Source organism: Acomys minous, assembly GCF_964271855.1.
Source record: "Acomys minous genome assembly, chromosome: 9".
In the NCBI taxonomy this organism is placed as follows: domain Eukaryota; kingdom Metazoa; phylum Chordata; class Mammalia; order Rodentia; family Muridae; genus Acomys; species Acomys minous.
In genome coordinates this window covers 82,484,118-82,499,634 of record NC_140490.1, presented here as the reverse complement: position 1 = coordinate 82,499,634, position 15,517 = coordinate 82,484,118, and the positions used below count along the sequence as shown (strand labels likewise).

Sequence of the window (15,517 nt, the reverse complement as noted above, 5' to 3'; positions counted from 1 at the left end):
AATCCCTTTGTTTCCATTTTCCATTTTCCTAAGCGTTTTTGATTAGTTAGAGGCGGACCTTTTGGAAACCAATCCAATCTGCCTCCACCTCCCAGATGGTGACATGGTACACCAGCGGCACCGCAGAAGGCTGGGAAAGCGTACTGTTTGGCTAACAGTGTGCAGCTGAGAGAGCTGTGAGCAGTGCCTAGGTGCTGACGCCTGGTGAACGCCAATCACGTGGTTTAAAATGTGCCCTGCATAGACTCGGGGCTCTTTCCGCTGCGAGGCAGAAGGATCGCTCCACTGCGCCTTGTTTAATGATCTGCAAATATCTAGACCAAGGAGAAGCGCCTGCTGAGCGCAGGAAAAGTGCAGGACGACTTTGCAGCCCAGGCGCAAGTTCTACCGCGATGCCCAACTGCGCAGGTCCGGACAGCTCTGTGCCTGAGGGGGAGGAAGCCAGGGCTGGGAACCGCTGTGCTGTGACTCTGTCCCTAAGGGAGCTGCTCCTGTCACTCAGGCCTCACTAGCCAATCAGGGCCTCGAAAAGGACTGTCAGTCAGAATGGAGGCGGGCACTTCCGGTCCGCCAGGCCGCAGAGTCACGTGCGTGTCGGCCGAGCCATTCGGGTCCCGTGTGCCACGCCGTGACCCGCGGCCGGGAGCTGTGAGGAGAGCGGGGCGAGCTCGGGATCCGCGCCATGGTGAGCGGGGCCGCCGTCCCCACGCGGGGAGGAGCCGCGGGAGCGCGCGTGGGGCTCGTCCCGGGGTGCGGGAGCCGGCGGCGGCGACTGCAGCGCCCGAAGTGACGCGGTTTGTCCCCCGCAGCTCCCGGGCGGAAGCGGGGCCCCCAGGGACTTAGTTCTCCTCGGTGCCGCTGCGCAGAGCGCGGGGAGCGGGAGCTGCTGCCTGGACGCTGTTCTTGTCCTGCAGGGCGCGCGCATGCGCAGCTTTCATTGTCAGGGAAGGCAGATTTGCTGGCTGGCAGAGCCCTGGTTCTTCTAGTGTCTTCTAGGAGTTCTGCGCTGGACATTCCTTCTACCAGGAAAGAACTCATTCTGTTTTAAAGTCAATAGACTTTGTTATTTTTGGCTATTTTTAATCTTCGAAAGCCAAGCTTTACGTCTGACTTTGGTGGTGGTTTGAATAGGTTTGTCCCCTATAGAGTCATGTATTTGAATGCTCGATTTGTAGGGAGTAGGACTATTAGGAGGTGTGGCCTTCTTGAAGTAGGCGTGGCCTTGTTGGATGAAGTGTGTCGTTGTGGGGCCTGGCTTCTGGGTCCTATGTATGCTCAATCTGGCCAGTGTGACACAGTCCTGTATTATAGGATATTTGATCACACTGTGAGCCCCCAGATTGTGTATTGGAAAACCCCGTTTTTGTCTCAGCCTTAGCACACAGCTTTAATCCAGGAGCTTTTTGTAAACAGGATTAAGTACAACTAAGTATAGGTCAAGCAGCGTCCAAGGAAGCAGCCAGTTGACAGGGAATGAACACAGGGAAAAAGCCATAGAGAGTGACAGGACGTCTGTAGGCCAAATAGAGAGACACACAGGAAGTAGAAAGGAGGGGCATTTAGTTTGAAGGGTTTTTATGACCGCGTAGAGAAGGAAAGGGGACTTTTACAAACCCAGCATCTGGCCCCTGAGTCTTTATTGGTAAAATCAGACATTTGAGATTTTATTTAAAAACAACAGTTGCCCTCTTCTCCTGCTTGGGGATGGTGATATAGAATGCCCAGCTCCCTCACCAGCACCATGTCTGCCTGGACGCTGCCATGCTTCCTCCTGTGATGGTCACAGACTGAAACTCAGACTGTGAGCTAGTCCCAATGAAGTGTTTTCATTAATAAGAGTTTCCATAGCTGGAGAGGTAGCTGAGAGTTACACATCTAGATTGACAGGCAGCGTGAACAGAGAAAGTTAATGGGCCTGGCTTTGGTCTGTGAAATTCAAATTATGCCCCCAGTCACACACTTCCTCTAAGGCCACCCTTCCTCCAACAAGGCCACACCTCCTAAGCAGCGCCATGCCCTGATGACCAGGCACTCAAATATGTAGGTCATGTCATTCAAACTAGTTTGGTATCAATTTTAAATTTTCATTTTGTATATAGAACACTGCTCTAATCTCTACTTGCTTCTGTTTTCCAATGTTTCTCGGTTATTAAGAAGTTCATTCAGTTTTCCTCAAGTGGTTATTCGTTTATTCATTTTTAGAGTAATGTGTTGGGGAGGAAAGGGTTTATTTATTTGGCTTACACTTTTCACAGCACTGTTCAGCATGGAAGTCATGATAGGAACTAAAACAGGGCAGGGACCTGGAGGCAGGAGCTGATGCCGAGGCCATGGAGGAGTGCTGCTTACTGGTTTGCTCCCTAGGGTCTTAGAGAAGTGCTCTCTAGGCCTTTCTTTTCTTTTTTTTTAATATTTATTTATTAATTATTATGTATACAGTGCTCTGCCTGCATGTACACCTGCAGGCCAAACGTGGTATCAGATCACATTGTAGATGGTTGTGAGCCACCATGTGGTTGCTGGGAATTGAACTCAGGACCTCTGAAAGAGCAGATAGTGCTCTTAACCTCTGAGCCATCTCTCCAGCCCCCTCTAGGCCTTTCTTATAGAACCCAGAGCCACCAGCCCAGGGATGGCACCACTCATAGTGGGCTAGTTCCTCCCCATTAATCACTAATTTAAAAAAAAAAAAAAAAAAAAGCCTTACAGCCTTGCCTATAGCCTAATCTTGTAGAGACATTTTCTGAGTTGAGGTTCCCTCCTGTCAGATGACATCATCCTGTGTCAAGGTGACACAAAACTGTTCAGCATGGTTTGCAAGGCTTTAGTTGCACTGTGTCATTGAAAATCGTTTTGAACACCTAAAACTGCCTCTGCCACTTAGTGGTGGGAATGCAAGTATTCCAGTCAGTGAAAAAGGAAAAAGAGACAAGGGAATGCGTGTCCTGTGGGAGCCCAGGGTTTTAATGGTGAGTTTTGAATCAGAGTCCATTGTCCACTTGTAAGGTCTTGTAATCAGAGCAGAGAAAGGGAGGTGGCAGGAACGAGGTTGAAAGTTTTCCAGTTTTTCCTGTAGTTGGGATTATCAGATAGTAATCAAGTAATCAATTTTAGGTGATCGATGAGTGTCCTGATAAATATTGTTTTTAGGGTCCACAGACCAGAGCAAACAAGAATGTGGCTAAACAGTGAATGTCCTTCTAGAAGCCAAACTACTGTAGTTACACCACAGTTCCCTACAGTTCTGTTCACAGAACAGAAGAGTTGGACAAACTGGTGTGGCTCTGCCTAACTGACCTGTTGGTTTTCTGGCTGGGGAAAAGGTTTGAGTTATTCTTGGTGTGCTCCAACGCGAATTGTTAATCCCTTGAGCACACAGGATCACGAGGCCTGTTTCACTGCTTTAAAGTCATCTGTTGAGAGCACAGTTACTTCCTGTGGCCTTCCCTTTCTTCTGTCCCTTTATTTTTATTTTTATTTTATTTTTTGTTTTGTTTTGTTTTTTGAGACAGGGTCTCTCTGTGTTAGCCTTGGCTGTCCTGGACTCACTTTGTAGACCAGGCTGGCCTCGAACCCACAGCGATCCGCCCGCCTCTGCCTCCCGAGTGCTGGGATTAAAGGCGTGCGCCACCACACCCGGCTTCTTCTGTCCCTTTATGTACTCCTCCTTGCTTTCAAGTTAATGGCTCCCTTTTGCTTTAATTGTTCCTACTTGTATTTGACCTCAGGTTGGCTTCAGGACTTCCTAGTTCAGTAAAGGAATGGCTGCACTGGGCATCGTGCTCTAGTGCATGCTAGAGACCCTACACTGAGGGAGAAATGTGAAGTCCTCTGGGAGACTGACAGAATTTCTACTCCAGTGCAAGTTTGCAGTACAGTGGCTCTGTGTGTTCATGGGGTGGAAGGCAGAGCTGGGAAAATGTATAATGTGAGTCACTGGATATCTGACCACAGTGCAGGGGAGGCCTATGTAGCTGGGTGGCCCTTACCAAAGAGGATCTCTGGGCTGGCCTTGCGTTGGGAAGACGTGTGAACAGCAGGATGGTGGGTTCCCCCCCCCCCCAGGGTTCTCTCCTCCAGGACCAACATGTGAGTCTCCTGTACTGCTATGTATCTGAGTATGTGAGCTGCATTGCTTTCCCAGGAATCCCTGGTGTGGAGCAGGTGGATCAGGCAGATTGCACCTCGTGTGCAGTAGCCTGTGTGGCAGGAGGCAGGTGTTAATTATCCTAAAGGTTGTTTTCTGTTTGGGCACGTCAGAAGTAAGTTCAGGGTGACCAAGAAAGAGACCAGCACTCCAACTGTTGTGTCGGGAGAAGGCAAACTTTACTTTGATCAAGAGACTATATTCCCTTGGTTTTTTGTTTGTTTGGGTTTTGGTTTTTTTTTGTTTTTTGTTTTTTTTGGTAATGGGCTGTCTTCAATCTTACTCATTTGTGTATTCTGAAAAGAACTGCTGCATAGGAAATGAAGGAGGAAGTGGGAAGAGAGGCACTGCTCTAAGGAGAACAGAGATCTTAGAGTAGACAAAGGTATTACTGGGTGGGGAGAGGAAAAAAGATTTTAATTCCTTGTTCACAAAATGACCTTAATTGTACTCAATGGAAGAGACCCACATTTGATTTTTTTTTGGAAATATTTCTTTTTCCCTCTTTTGAAAAAAAAAAACCATTCAATAATATGTTGGCTTCCTGTCTTATGTTGGAATAATAAACTGCAGTGGGAAGGGAGTACCTGTGTACTATTAATTAATTTAATTATCCTGTATCAGTTCCCTAGTACAAAAAACAATTACTACATCTATTGCAGTAGTATGATTTAAGGTGTGTCTCTCTGCTTCATATGATAGTTTCTTTTTTTTTTTTTTTTCATTTTTTATTTTTTTGGTTTTTTGAGACAGGGTTTCTCTGTGTAGCCTTGGCTGTCCTGGACTCGCTTTATAGACCAGGCTGGCCTCGAACTAACAGCGATCCTCCTGCCTCTGCCTCCTAAGTGCTGGGATTAAAGGAGTGCGCCACCACGCCTGGCTATGATAGTTTCTTGCTGGGTACAGTGACCTTTCTTCACTGGAATGTTAGGCATATAGCTAGGCCATCTCTTGACCAGTCTCCACCCTCACCCCCTCACCCTCCCCCGTTCTGGTTTTTCAAGACAGGGTTTCTCTGTAGCCTTAGCTTTCTTGGAACTCACTCTGTAGATTAGTCTGGCCTCAAACTCACAGAGATCCCAAGTGCTGGAATTGAAGATGTGAGCCAACACTGACCAGTAAAATCAGTAAACTTTTAGTGACTGTTAGTTAGGGAGGGTTTCAGCTCCCTTGGGGGATAGATAAACTTCTAATATTTTGTTTAAACATTTCCTTGACCGTCTTCCCTAAATTTATAATCCATTAATCTCTGTTAAATTCTTCAGTCTAAATACAAGTGGAGCATGAAATAACTCAGGCTATAGTCCCCCTTTAAAGATGGCTTTGCCTGGGATAGAACAGGTACAGCAGAGACAACACCTCAGGACTGCACCCATGTCCCCAAAGGCAGGAAGTGAGTAAGTCGGCCGGGGAGTGATGGGAGAAAAGGAAGTGAGCAAGTGGGTAGTGGAGAAGTGGAAGATGAAGAGAAGCCAAGTCCCTTCTGCGCTGAAGTGAGGCCGAACCGGAGACACAGAGGTTGTTGCTGTTCTTGCTCTGTGGGAAATGGTGACTTACATCATTCATCACTAGAGACGTTAGCAAACACAAGTGCTGGTAGGCCTATGCATCCTTCCTTTGAGGAAACACGCCACCGCGTGAGTCACTGTTACTCCCAGAGCTGCAGCATCTTAGCGCAGGAAGAAGAGCACAAGGTGCAGGGTGGAGACCCACAACTGACTGGGCGTGTCCTGCTGCTGTTTTATTCTCATCGTTAGCCTGTCTGCTGATCGCTCTCATTGGTTGTTGTTGTTGATGTCATTTTTCTATAACTGTGTTTGTTACTGCTACTCTCTCTCTCTCTCAACATGGCTATCGCACAAATGATTGAGACTCTTTTATATTTGTTTAGAGAGCTTTACAACACAATCTTGAGCAGTTTTAAGTCTGTCCTTAACCGGCTATGTGATCCTGACCCCATCTTTGCCAAAATCCCCAAATTTCTTGCTTTTTAGTTCTTTCCTCCAGCTGAATCTTCTTCATCTCTCCTGCACCTCTGCCTGTGGCTGGATCTCCTGCTTCCTCCTCTAATTTCTTCTCCCCTGGCTGGCAGGAAGCCCGACCCTGCTCAGCGACTGACGCTAAGCTGCTTTATTGGCATTCAAGGTACAATTGGGGAGCAGATTTTATAGGACATTGAGGCAGGCGATTCTCAGAACAAGGCTTGCAACTAGGTATGAGGGATACAGAAATCAGCATTTGAATTACACATTGACTTTATGCCATCATTTTCCCCCTTTTAGTATGACAAAAGGCTCTTTATCTTACAGTAGCAAACAGTATGTAGGAATAACAATTACAAAAATTATCAGCTAAGATTTATGTTTATATCTTTGGTATCTTTGGTTAATTTTCCATATATCAATTTCTGTCATCTTAAGCAATTTAAGTTTAATTGTGAGACTATAACTGTCTAGTCTTCAAGCCCATCAGAGACCTAAGAAGGAAAAATATTACCTAAATATGTAGCAAGTACAGGCAAAGAGCTTCCAAAAGTATAGAAATGAGAGAGATATTTGGAGGCCTGGACAATCTCCCAAATTTTCTCTATAATGTTGGAGCATCATCTTCAGCCTTCTGGCTCAGAATATCTGACAGACTTTTCTGTGCAGCAGGAATTAAAAATGACTTGCCTACCTTGTCCTTGCAAAGCCCAGTAGTTGACTTTCCTGCACCGAAGGGCATCCTTCCCCAGCTCCCCACCCCCACCCCAGTGGCTAGCTTGCCTCATATGAAGGTTTTGATGCTCTTTGAAGTAGAATGGGGTGCTGCCAGGAACAGACCCATTTCATGTCAATAAAACCCTTAAATTACTAAAAATTTAAGTGCTATATTCTATAGATCTCAGAGATTTTTGAAGACCGTCTATCTTATCTGAATTGTTTGTTTCTAGCTATTTGTTTAATGTCAACCTAGGAAACATATTTTGTAATTAAGTTAACTGGTATCTAACAAGACCATGAGTTTGATTGTCAGCTGCTAATATACATTTCTAATGATCCTAAACAGTTGTGATAGCAACTTTCAAAAGAAACTAGAAATTAACATTGCAGTTTTAAGAATTACATAGGTACAATACTTTATAAAATTTTCTTTCTCTATACATAATAGAAATGATTATGTGAACCATAAAACTAGAACTTTACATCACATTTTAAATAAGCTGCTTATGTATAGTTGCCCTGGCCTGCTGGGGTTCGACTAACGCTCGGGAGGAAATTTTTCCTGTATAGGGACAGAGCACAAGACACGAAGAAGGGGGCAAGTCTGCATTCTGATCAAACCCTGTTTATTGAGAAATTTCACAGAGTTTTATAAGGCAAGGGGCAGGGAAGCATATTGCTATGGCAACCCAACACTAGGCTATCTCAAGATGTGAGGAATTCCAAGCAGGTCACAACGTCCTGCCACACTGAATATTTTGCTATCTTTATCTAATCTAACTGTTAAACTACAGTAGGGTGGCTCCGTCTAAATCTTATCTTTAGTCTAACTGCCAAACCACGACAGGGTCAGCTGGTAAATGGCAGACTGCTGGAGAAATAGGGGCCTAGGCTCCGACAAGATGGCTGAACATTGGCTATATAGCCCGTCCCCAGCATATAGTATATCAAACAATAGTCAAAATAACCTTATATTTCTATCAAGATACAATAATTAAGCAAAACAACCTTAAATTTCTACCAATATACATTAATACATTGTATTAAATTTTTAAAAATGTAATATTATTCCCTTCCCCCCCTTTATTAGATAAGAGAAAAGGAACATAAAGGAGAGAGATCCCTGAGTTAAGCTGTGTTTTGTTTCCTCCCTGACCATACCCAATAACAACCAACCACCCTAGACAATAACGAACAACTATAACACACCAGAGGACCAAAAGATCCATCCCACATTTTGAGAATGGGGCAGTTATGCTCTTAAAATTACTTGTCTAGAAGCAAAGATATCTTTTGGGTACCCTATGAAAATTAGCATGTTGGCCAAATCCCAGGAAAGCTAGCTGTATTTTTTTGTGTTGTCTGTCTAGTCTTCTGATGGCCTGTTGCAATTGCATAAAGAACAAAGTTAATTCTAAGCAATCAGGAACAAATTCAGCGATCTCTATATGCAAAGCAACTCTTTCTGCATAGAGAGACTCGGTAATTAGGGTTGGGAAGGGTGAGTCCTGAGGATGGAGGACCTCTGCAGTCCCAGCACGTAAGCGCTTGCTGCGTGGGCTGGATACAGCAGATTCATGCACTCCTAGGCAACACTGGAGTGCTCAGACTAATGCACGGTAAGCAGACTCTTCCAATGCCCTCTCATCAGGTTCTTCTTCGAGGTTCCTGCCTTGCTGGAGTGTCTGCCCTCTCCTGTTTTTGATGATGAGCTGTTATATGAAATTGTGAGATACCTCATTTACCTAGGGAGGAATCCCAGGTGCCTGCGGAACAGAGTCTACTGGGCCTGTAATTTCCCCAAGGACTACATGACAGTCCTCAGGTAGAGCCTGTGGGGGGATTGGGACTCTGAGATCCCTTTTCTCTCTCCCACTCCCACCCCCTCACCCCCACCCTGACCAATGCAATCTGGGATTAAGTACTCACTCCCACATGAAGGACTATGGGTTAGAGAATACGGAAAACATCTAAAATAATTGAGAAGGAAACAATGTTAGAATGTTCCTTTTCCATAGCTTTTTATGTCAGAGCAACTGAGAAAATCAAAATAAAATTACCGGTTCTTAGGGCGTGCTTGTGCAGACACAAGGACATCACAGGTGAGACAGAGCAGTCGTGAATGTCTTAGGGAAAAGCAGGCATATAGATTACCAACAGGGGCATCAGGTCAGGCATCAAGATGTAGCCTTTTATCTGCAGCCTCCAGCCTTCATAGCTACTCACTGGCCGCAGCTTGTCTACCATCCAGCAGTCTGTTCTTTTAGTTCCTGTGGGATGTGCGCTTTCCCCAGGCTGGCTCTCTAGGCTGATGCAAACTCACGGGACTCTTTGAAGTCTAAGCATTGTGGAGCATTAGGAGCTTCCTCTGGCACGGGGCTATTGGTTGGAGGCACATGGCTAAGAGAACTTCTCCTCAGGCTGGGGCAGCCAGTAAAGACATCAGGTGAAGCAAACACACAGCATGGTAGTCTGACGTCTCCTTCTTGGTATTAATGGAGTGATCTCCTTATGGCTCAGTGACACCAGGAAGGATATAGGTGTTGCCACTTGATTTATGTCGTGTGCTTACAGTAGCCAGGAAGTCACATGGCATTTGCCCTGTTTTATGAAACCATGAGCAAAGATGAGAAGCTGCAGAGAGAAAGAGCCATGTAAGTCCTTTGAAATGGAAATCCCAGGTGTCTGACAAAGAGCTGTAGGACTTGGCTTTTTCCCAGCGAGCTTTCTGTCTTGTTTAGTCCAATCTTTTCTTACTTTATTTAAAAGAAAATGTGTATTCTGTGCCATGTGTTGGGAAGAATTTTTTTTTTTTTAACATGATGCCACAGTCAAGATCTTGCCTTAAGGGCTGGAGAGATAGATGGCTTAGAGGTTATACCTGCTCTTCCCGAGGTCCTGAGTTCAATTCCCAGCAACCACATGGTGGCTTACAACTATCTATAATGAGATCTGGTGCCCTCTTCTGGCATGCATGTGTACATGCAGGCAAAACAATGTATACATAATAAATAAACGTTGGAACAGTGTTGAGACTGTAACATAATATGGAGATCTTAGAACCCATATTATGGGTTCACTGAGAGCCTATCATAACCAGTACAGAAATGGGATGGGTTGAGTGGAAAATGTCCCAGGTAGGATGATATCTTTGAACACTTGTCTCACTTCTGTGGCTTTCATTGGGGGTGTGTATGGAACCTTTATGAGGAGGATCCCTTCTGGAGGAAGTTAGTCTCTGCAGCTGGACTTTCAGTGTTTATACCTTCACCACACTTGGTCTTCTTTGTGTGTTTTCTTGTGGTTCAAACTGAGCAACCCACTTCTTTCTCATGCACCCCATACTATTATCACCATTACAGTCTTGATCCCTAAAAACCATAATATAGGGAAAAAAGGAACTGCTTTTCCCTGTTATGCTATGTTTCTAGCCTTTTTTTTTCCCCTTATATTTTTGGCTGTTGGCATGAGATTTTTGTACATGTCAAGCATTTACTTTTATGCTGAGCTTTACTCACATCTTGACTTTTGAACTTTACCAGGGGGTATTAATTTTTCGCCAGGATGACATGCATTCATGACATAAATACTGAGTGATCAGAATCACTGCATTGAAAATCTTGAACACTCTCCTTACCTTTGTATATTTTTTTATTTAAAAAAATGAGCATGCCCGCCGGGCGTGGTGACGCACGCCTTTAATCCCAGCACTAGGGAGGCACAGGCAGGTGGATCGCTGTGAGTTCAAGGCCAGCCTGGTCTACAGAGCGAGTCCAGGATAGTCAAGGCTACACAGAGAAACCCTGTCTCAAAAAAAAAAAAAATGAGCATGTTTATTTTTCATACACAAGCATACATATATATATATGGATGTGTACCACTTGTGTGCTTGGTGTTCACTGAAGACAGAGGAGAGAGTTGGAGTCTCTTGATCTGGAGTTATGAATGGTTTGGGCCTCCAAATAAGTGTTTAGGATATATTCAGGTCCTCTGCACATGCAACATGTGATCTTAACTGTTGACCCATCTTTCTTCCTGTTGGCTCTGTTTCTTAACAATTGGACTTTATTATACAATCCAACAGTCCTATACAAGAAGGAAAAAGGGTTAAAGGGAAACAAGAGTAAACCTTCTGGGGTCTGTTCCACGGCACGGATCCCCAGGTGTCTCTGGCCTTACAGCTGGTCGGGCTTGTAAGCTGGTCTCTTCCCAAATCCACGTGCAATCCTGCTCCAAAAGATATAGCCTTCTTCTCTCTCCTACGCCTGCATCTCCCTCGGGCTTGTAATGGCCAGTCTGGGTCAGGATCCCTGCCTCCATTGATGTTCAATTAGAAACACAATAGCCCAACTGGAGGCCACCCCCCCCCCACTTCCATTCAGTCTATCCATGGTGTTTCCAAGGAGCAAAGCCCACCAAGACTGCTTTTACCTGGGACAAAGCTTACAATCCTTCCCACTTCTTCCTTATGTTTGGGGTTTTGGTTTTAGTTTTGATTTTTCTACCATTTATTTGTTTTCTACCATTTTTGATAACTATTTGATCTGTCGGTAACTTATTAAAATGCATTCATTTGAAGGAATATTATATTCTTCCTATGGTTTAAAATGGGCACTGCAAATTTTTGGATAGACTAATACTGAACTAGAGTGAATATTTAACTCTTTGGATGAATTTTGAGTGAGTCCCTGAGTGCTTTCTATCCTTTTTGTGTTTTCTGTTTGTTTGTTTCATTTTTGTTTTTGTTTGTTTTTAGACTGGGTCTCATGATGTAGCTCTGTCATGGAAATCATTACATAGATTAACTAGCCTGGGCTAGAAATCACAGAAATTCACCTGTCTCTGTCTCCTGAGGTCTGGGTTTAAAGGTGTGCAACAAAACATCCATTTTGTCCGTCCTTTTTTTGAAGTTAGGGATTTTGATGCAATCTTGCTAATATATCCTCAATACTGTTGATCTGTTTGAGTCTTTCTCTATATTATCTGTTAGTTGTCATTTCTCTTGCAATGCCAATGGGCCCAGAAATGAGAGGCATGTTTCTCCTTTTCTTTTTCCTTCTAAAATGTCTTGGTGACTGCATTTGAAGTTCTGTGATATGAAATAAACGTGTGTAGCACCCAGATTTATTTAAATATATTCTCAATGAAATGTACGTTTATGAGGCAGTAAGTCTGACCATTTCTATGTATGGGATATTTTAGGCTGCAGTGACCTATGAGGATGTACATGTGAACTTCTCTCGGGAAGAGTGGGCTTTGCTGGATCCTTCTCAGAAGAATCTCTACAAAGATGTGATGCTGGAAACCTACTGGAACCTCACTGTGATAGGTAAGAGTGTTAGATGTCCTTCACTCTCTAAACAAGTGGACGAGTATTTCTTGGTTATTGGTGCACTTCTTTGACTTCAGTTGTGAAAGAGGAAGAATATGGTGAATAATCAGATGTGATTCTCAGATTCACCATTGGTACTAACTTAAAATTTTCAGATATCTAATAATATATCATAAATTTTCTGATGCTACATTTTAGGCTACAAATTGCAAGACCAGTATATTCAAGAACACCGTGAAGGTGCTAGAAGAAGACTTGGAAGGTAAATTTCATGAGCAAGGTGTTACAAATGCATCAGTGAAAATGTTTTAATGTCCCTTGAAGTTTTAAAGAAAAGCACAGCTTTATGTATCTTGATGATTATTAAATTCTCACAAAACCATGTGCTTCAATTTCAAGTAGCTGACCTATGTTTGTAACACATTCCTCTAAGAAACAAGACAAGGAAACATCTTAACACATGATATCGTTTTAGTCCTTAGCCCCAAGACAACTGTCCGTCCATTTAGTTTCACACTATTCAAGCATCATGAAAAGTATACACATTGATTAGGGGATCAATATATGTACATGGCCTTTTATAAACATATAGTTCATAGTAAAGCTAGTGTTACTCATATACTTATAGTGATTTTCTACAGTTTAGTGAGAAGAACAGTTCATGGGAGGCAACAAAGTTGTTGTGGAAAATTCCTAATCCCTATAGCTCATGTCCGTAGGGAACAAAAAGTTAACCTGTGTGAATGCACTGTGAAAACATGTTTGTTATTTCTCCTTTAATAGGTATAATGTCTGTCACTGTGGATACAAGCATTGTGAGCATAGGGGATACAGAAAGAAGCATTGTACGTTTGCAAGTAGCGTTTCTTTTCAAATATGTGAAAGAGTCCCTACTGAAGAGAAAACCTATGAGTGTAGTCAACGCAGTAAAGCCATTGCAAATTTCAGTAGTCTTCAAAAACAGGAAAAAAATCATAATAGAGAAAAGCCCTATGCATGTAATCACTGTGGTAAAGCCTTTGCAAGTCACAGTTCTCTTCAAATACACAAAAGAGTTCATACGGGAGATAGACCCCATGATTGCAATGAATGTGGTAAAACATTTGCATATCGCGGTAATCTTCAAATACACAAAAGAACTCATACAGGAGAGAAACCCTATGATTGCTTTAAATGTGGTAAAGCATTTGCATGTCGCAGTATTCTTCACAAACATGAAAGAAGTCATACTACGGAGAAACCCTATGAGTGTAATCAATGCAATAAAACCTTTGCAAATTTCAATACTCTTCGAAAACATGAAAAATATCATATTAGAGGAAAACCCTATGAATGTAATCTCTGTGGTAAAGCCTTTGTAGGTCGCATTTCTCTTCAAATACACAAAAGAACTCATACAGGAGAGAAACCCTATGATTGTAGTGAATGTGGTAAAGCATTTGCTTGTCGCAGTAATCTTCAAATACACAAAAGAACTCACACAGGAGAGAAACCCTATGATTGCAATGAATGCGGTAAAGCATTTGCATGCCGCAGTCATCTTCAGATACATGAAAGAACTCACACTGGAGAGAAACCTTATGGATGTAGTCACTGTGATAAAGTCTTTGCACGTCGTAGTAGTCTTCAAATGCATGAAAGAATTCATACTGGAGAGAAACCGTATGAATGTAATCACTGTGGAAAAGCCTTTGCATATAGCAGTGATCTTCACAGGCATGAAATAATTCATACTGGGAAGAAACCCTATGTATGTAATCAATGTGGTAAAGCCTTTGCACGTCGTAGAAGTCTTCGAAATCATGAAGAATATCATACCCTTGAGAAACCATATGAGTGTACTCTATGTGGTAAAGCCTTCACATATCGCAGTAATCTTTATATACATGAAAAAACTCATACTGGAGAGAAAGCATATGAATGCACTCAGTGTGGTAAAGCCTTTTCATGTCGCAGTAATCTTCATGTACATGAAAGAAGTCATGCTGGAGACAAACCCCATGAGTGTAATCGATGTGGAAAAGCATTTCTGCTACGTAGTAGTCTTCAAATTCATGAAAGAACTCACACTGGAGAGAAACCTTATGGATGTATTCAATGTGGTAAAGCCTTTGCACGTCGCTGTCATCTTCAAATACATGAAAGAAGCCATAGTGGAGAGAAACCCTATGAGTGTAAACAATGTGGTAAAGCCTTTGCAAGTCGTAGCAGTCTTCGAAATCATGAAAAACGTCATACTATTGAAAACTCTAATACTGTTAAAAAATCTTATGAATGCAGTCAGTGCAATAAAGCCTTTGTACGTCGCAGTCATCTTCAAATACATGAAAGAAAGCATACTGGAAAGAAACTCTATGAGTGTAGTCAATGTGGGAAACTCTTTACAAGTCATAGTTATCTTCAAATACACAAAAGAACTCATAGTGGAGAGAGACCGTATGAATGTACTCAGTGTGGTAAAGCCTTTGCATGTCGCAGTAATCTTTGTATACATGAAAGAAGTCATACTGGAGAGAAGCCGTATGAATGTAATCAATGTGGTAAAGCCTTTGCGTATTGGAGTAGTCTTCATAATCACAAAAACTGTCATACTGCAGAGAAACATTACAAATGTAATTGATGCAGTAAAGCTTCGGCACATCAGTGTAATCTTGATGCATTAAAGCGTTGGCATGTCAGTGTAATCTTTAAAGACATCAATGATGTGCTGCTGGACAGAAGCCCTGCAAATGTAATCAATGTGAAAGTGCCTCTGCATTTTACAGTCTTTCTCAAGGGCATGAAAGAATTTCTAATGGAGAGAGATGGATGAATCTAATAAATGCAATAAAGCCTTACACACCTAGCCCATTTTCCCCCATTAAACCATGTCACTGGTCCTCATATGTAAGATTAGTAGAACCACTTCATCCTTAAAATGTTTTCTATTTTTCAGATTGTATACAAATTGCCATCCAAGTGTAGAAGAGCACAGAATATCTTGAGTAATAAAACATTTGTAAATGAAAATTATAATTATACTGTCATCCATTTTTATGGGTTATGTGTAGAGGAATTTTAATCCATCAACATGGCTGCTCTGCAAGGGATCACATCAAAGACATAGGTCTGTGTGAACCAGCTGGAATACAGATACATGTTTAATCCCAAACAATGAAGTCTAATTGAGGGACAGACGAAGTGATGAATCACAGAAAGATTTGACAGAATAAGTAAGAGATAGGATACACCCAACTCCTACAAAACAAACAGGAAAGAGAAGCTACCTAAGAGCAATGCAGGAGAAGAGCAAAGAGTCCGTGAAGACATTTTAGTACAGAGGAGGAGAGTACTGTA

General features: G+C 42.8%; 1 protein-coding gene across 1 annotated transcript; it reads left to right on the top strand.

Moving 5' to 3' along the window:
• Positions 1 to 544: 544 nt before the first annotated feature.
• On the top strand, positions 545 to 15,190 carry LOC311604963 (uncharacterized protein). The gene is made up of 4 exons (XM_084795233.1): positions 545 to 685; positions 12,052 to 12,178; positions 12,380 to 12,443; positions 12,965 to 15,190. Exons 1-4 carry the CDS (start codon positions 683 to 685, stop codon positions 14,799 to 14,801), a joined length of 2,031 nt encoding a protein of 676 aa, XP_084651359.1. The 5' UTR covers positions 545 to 682; the 3' UTR covers positions 14,802 to 15,190.
• Positions 15,191 to 15,517: the final 327 nt, after the last annotated feature.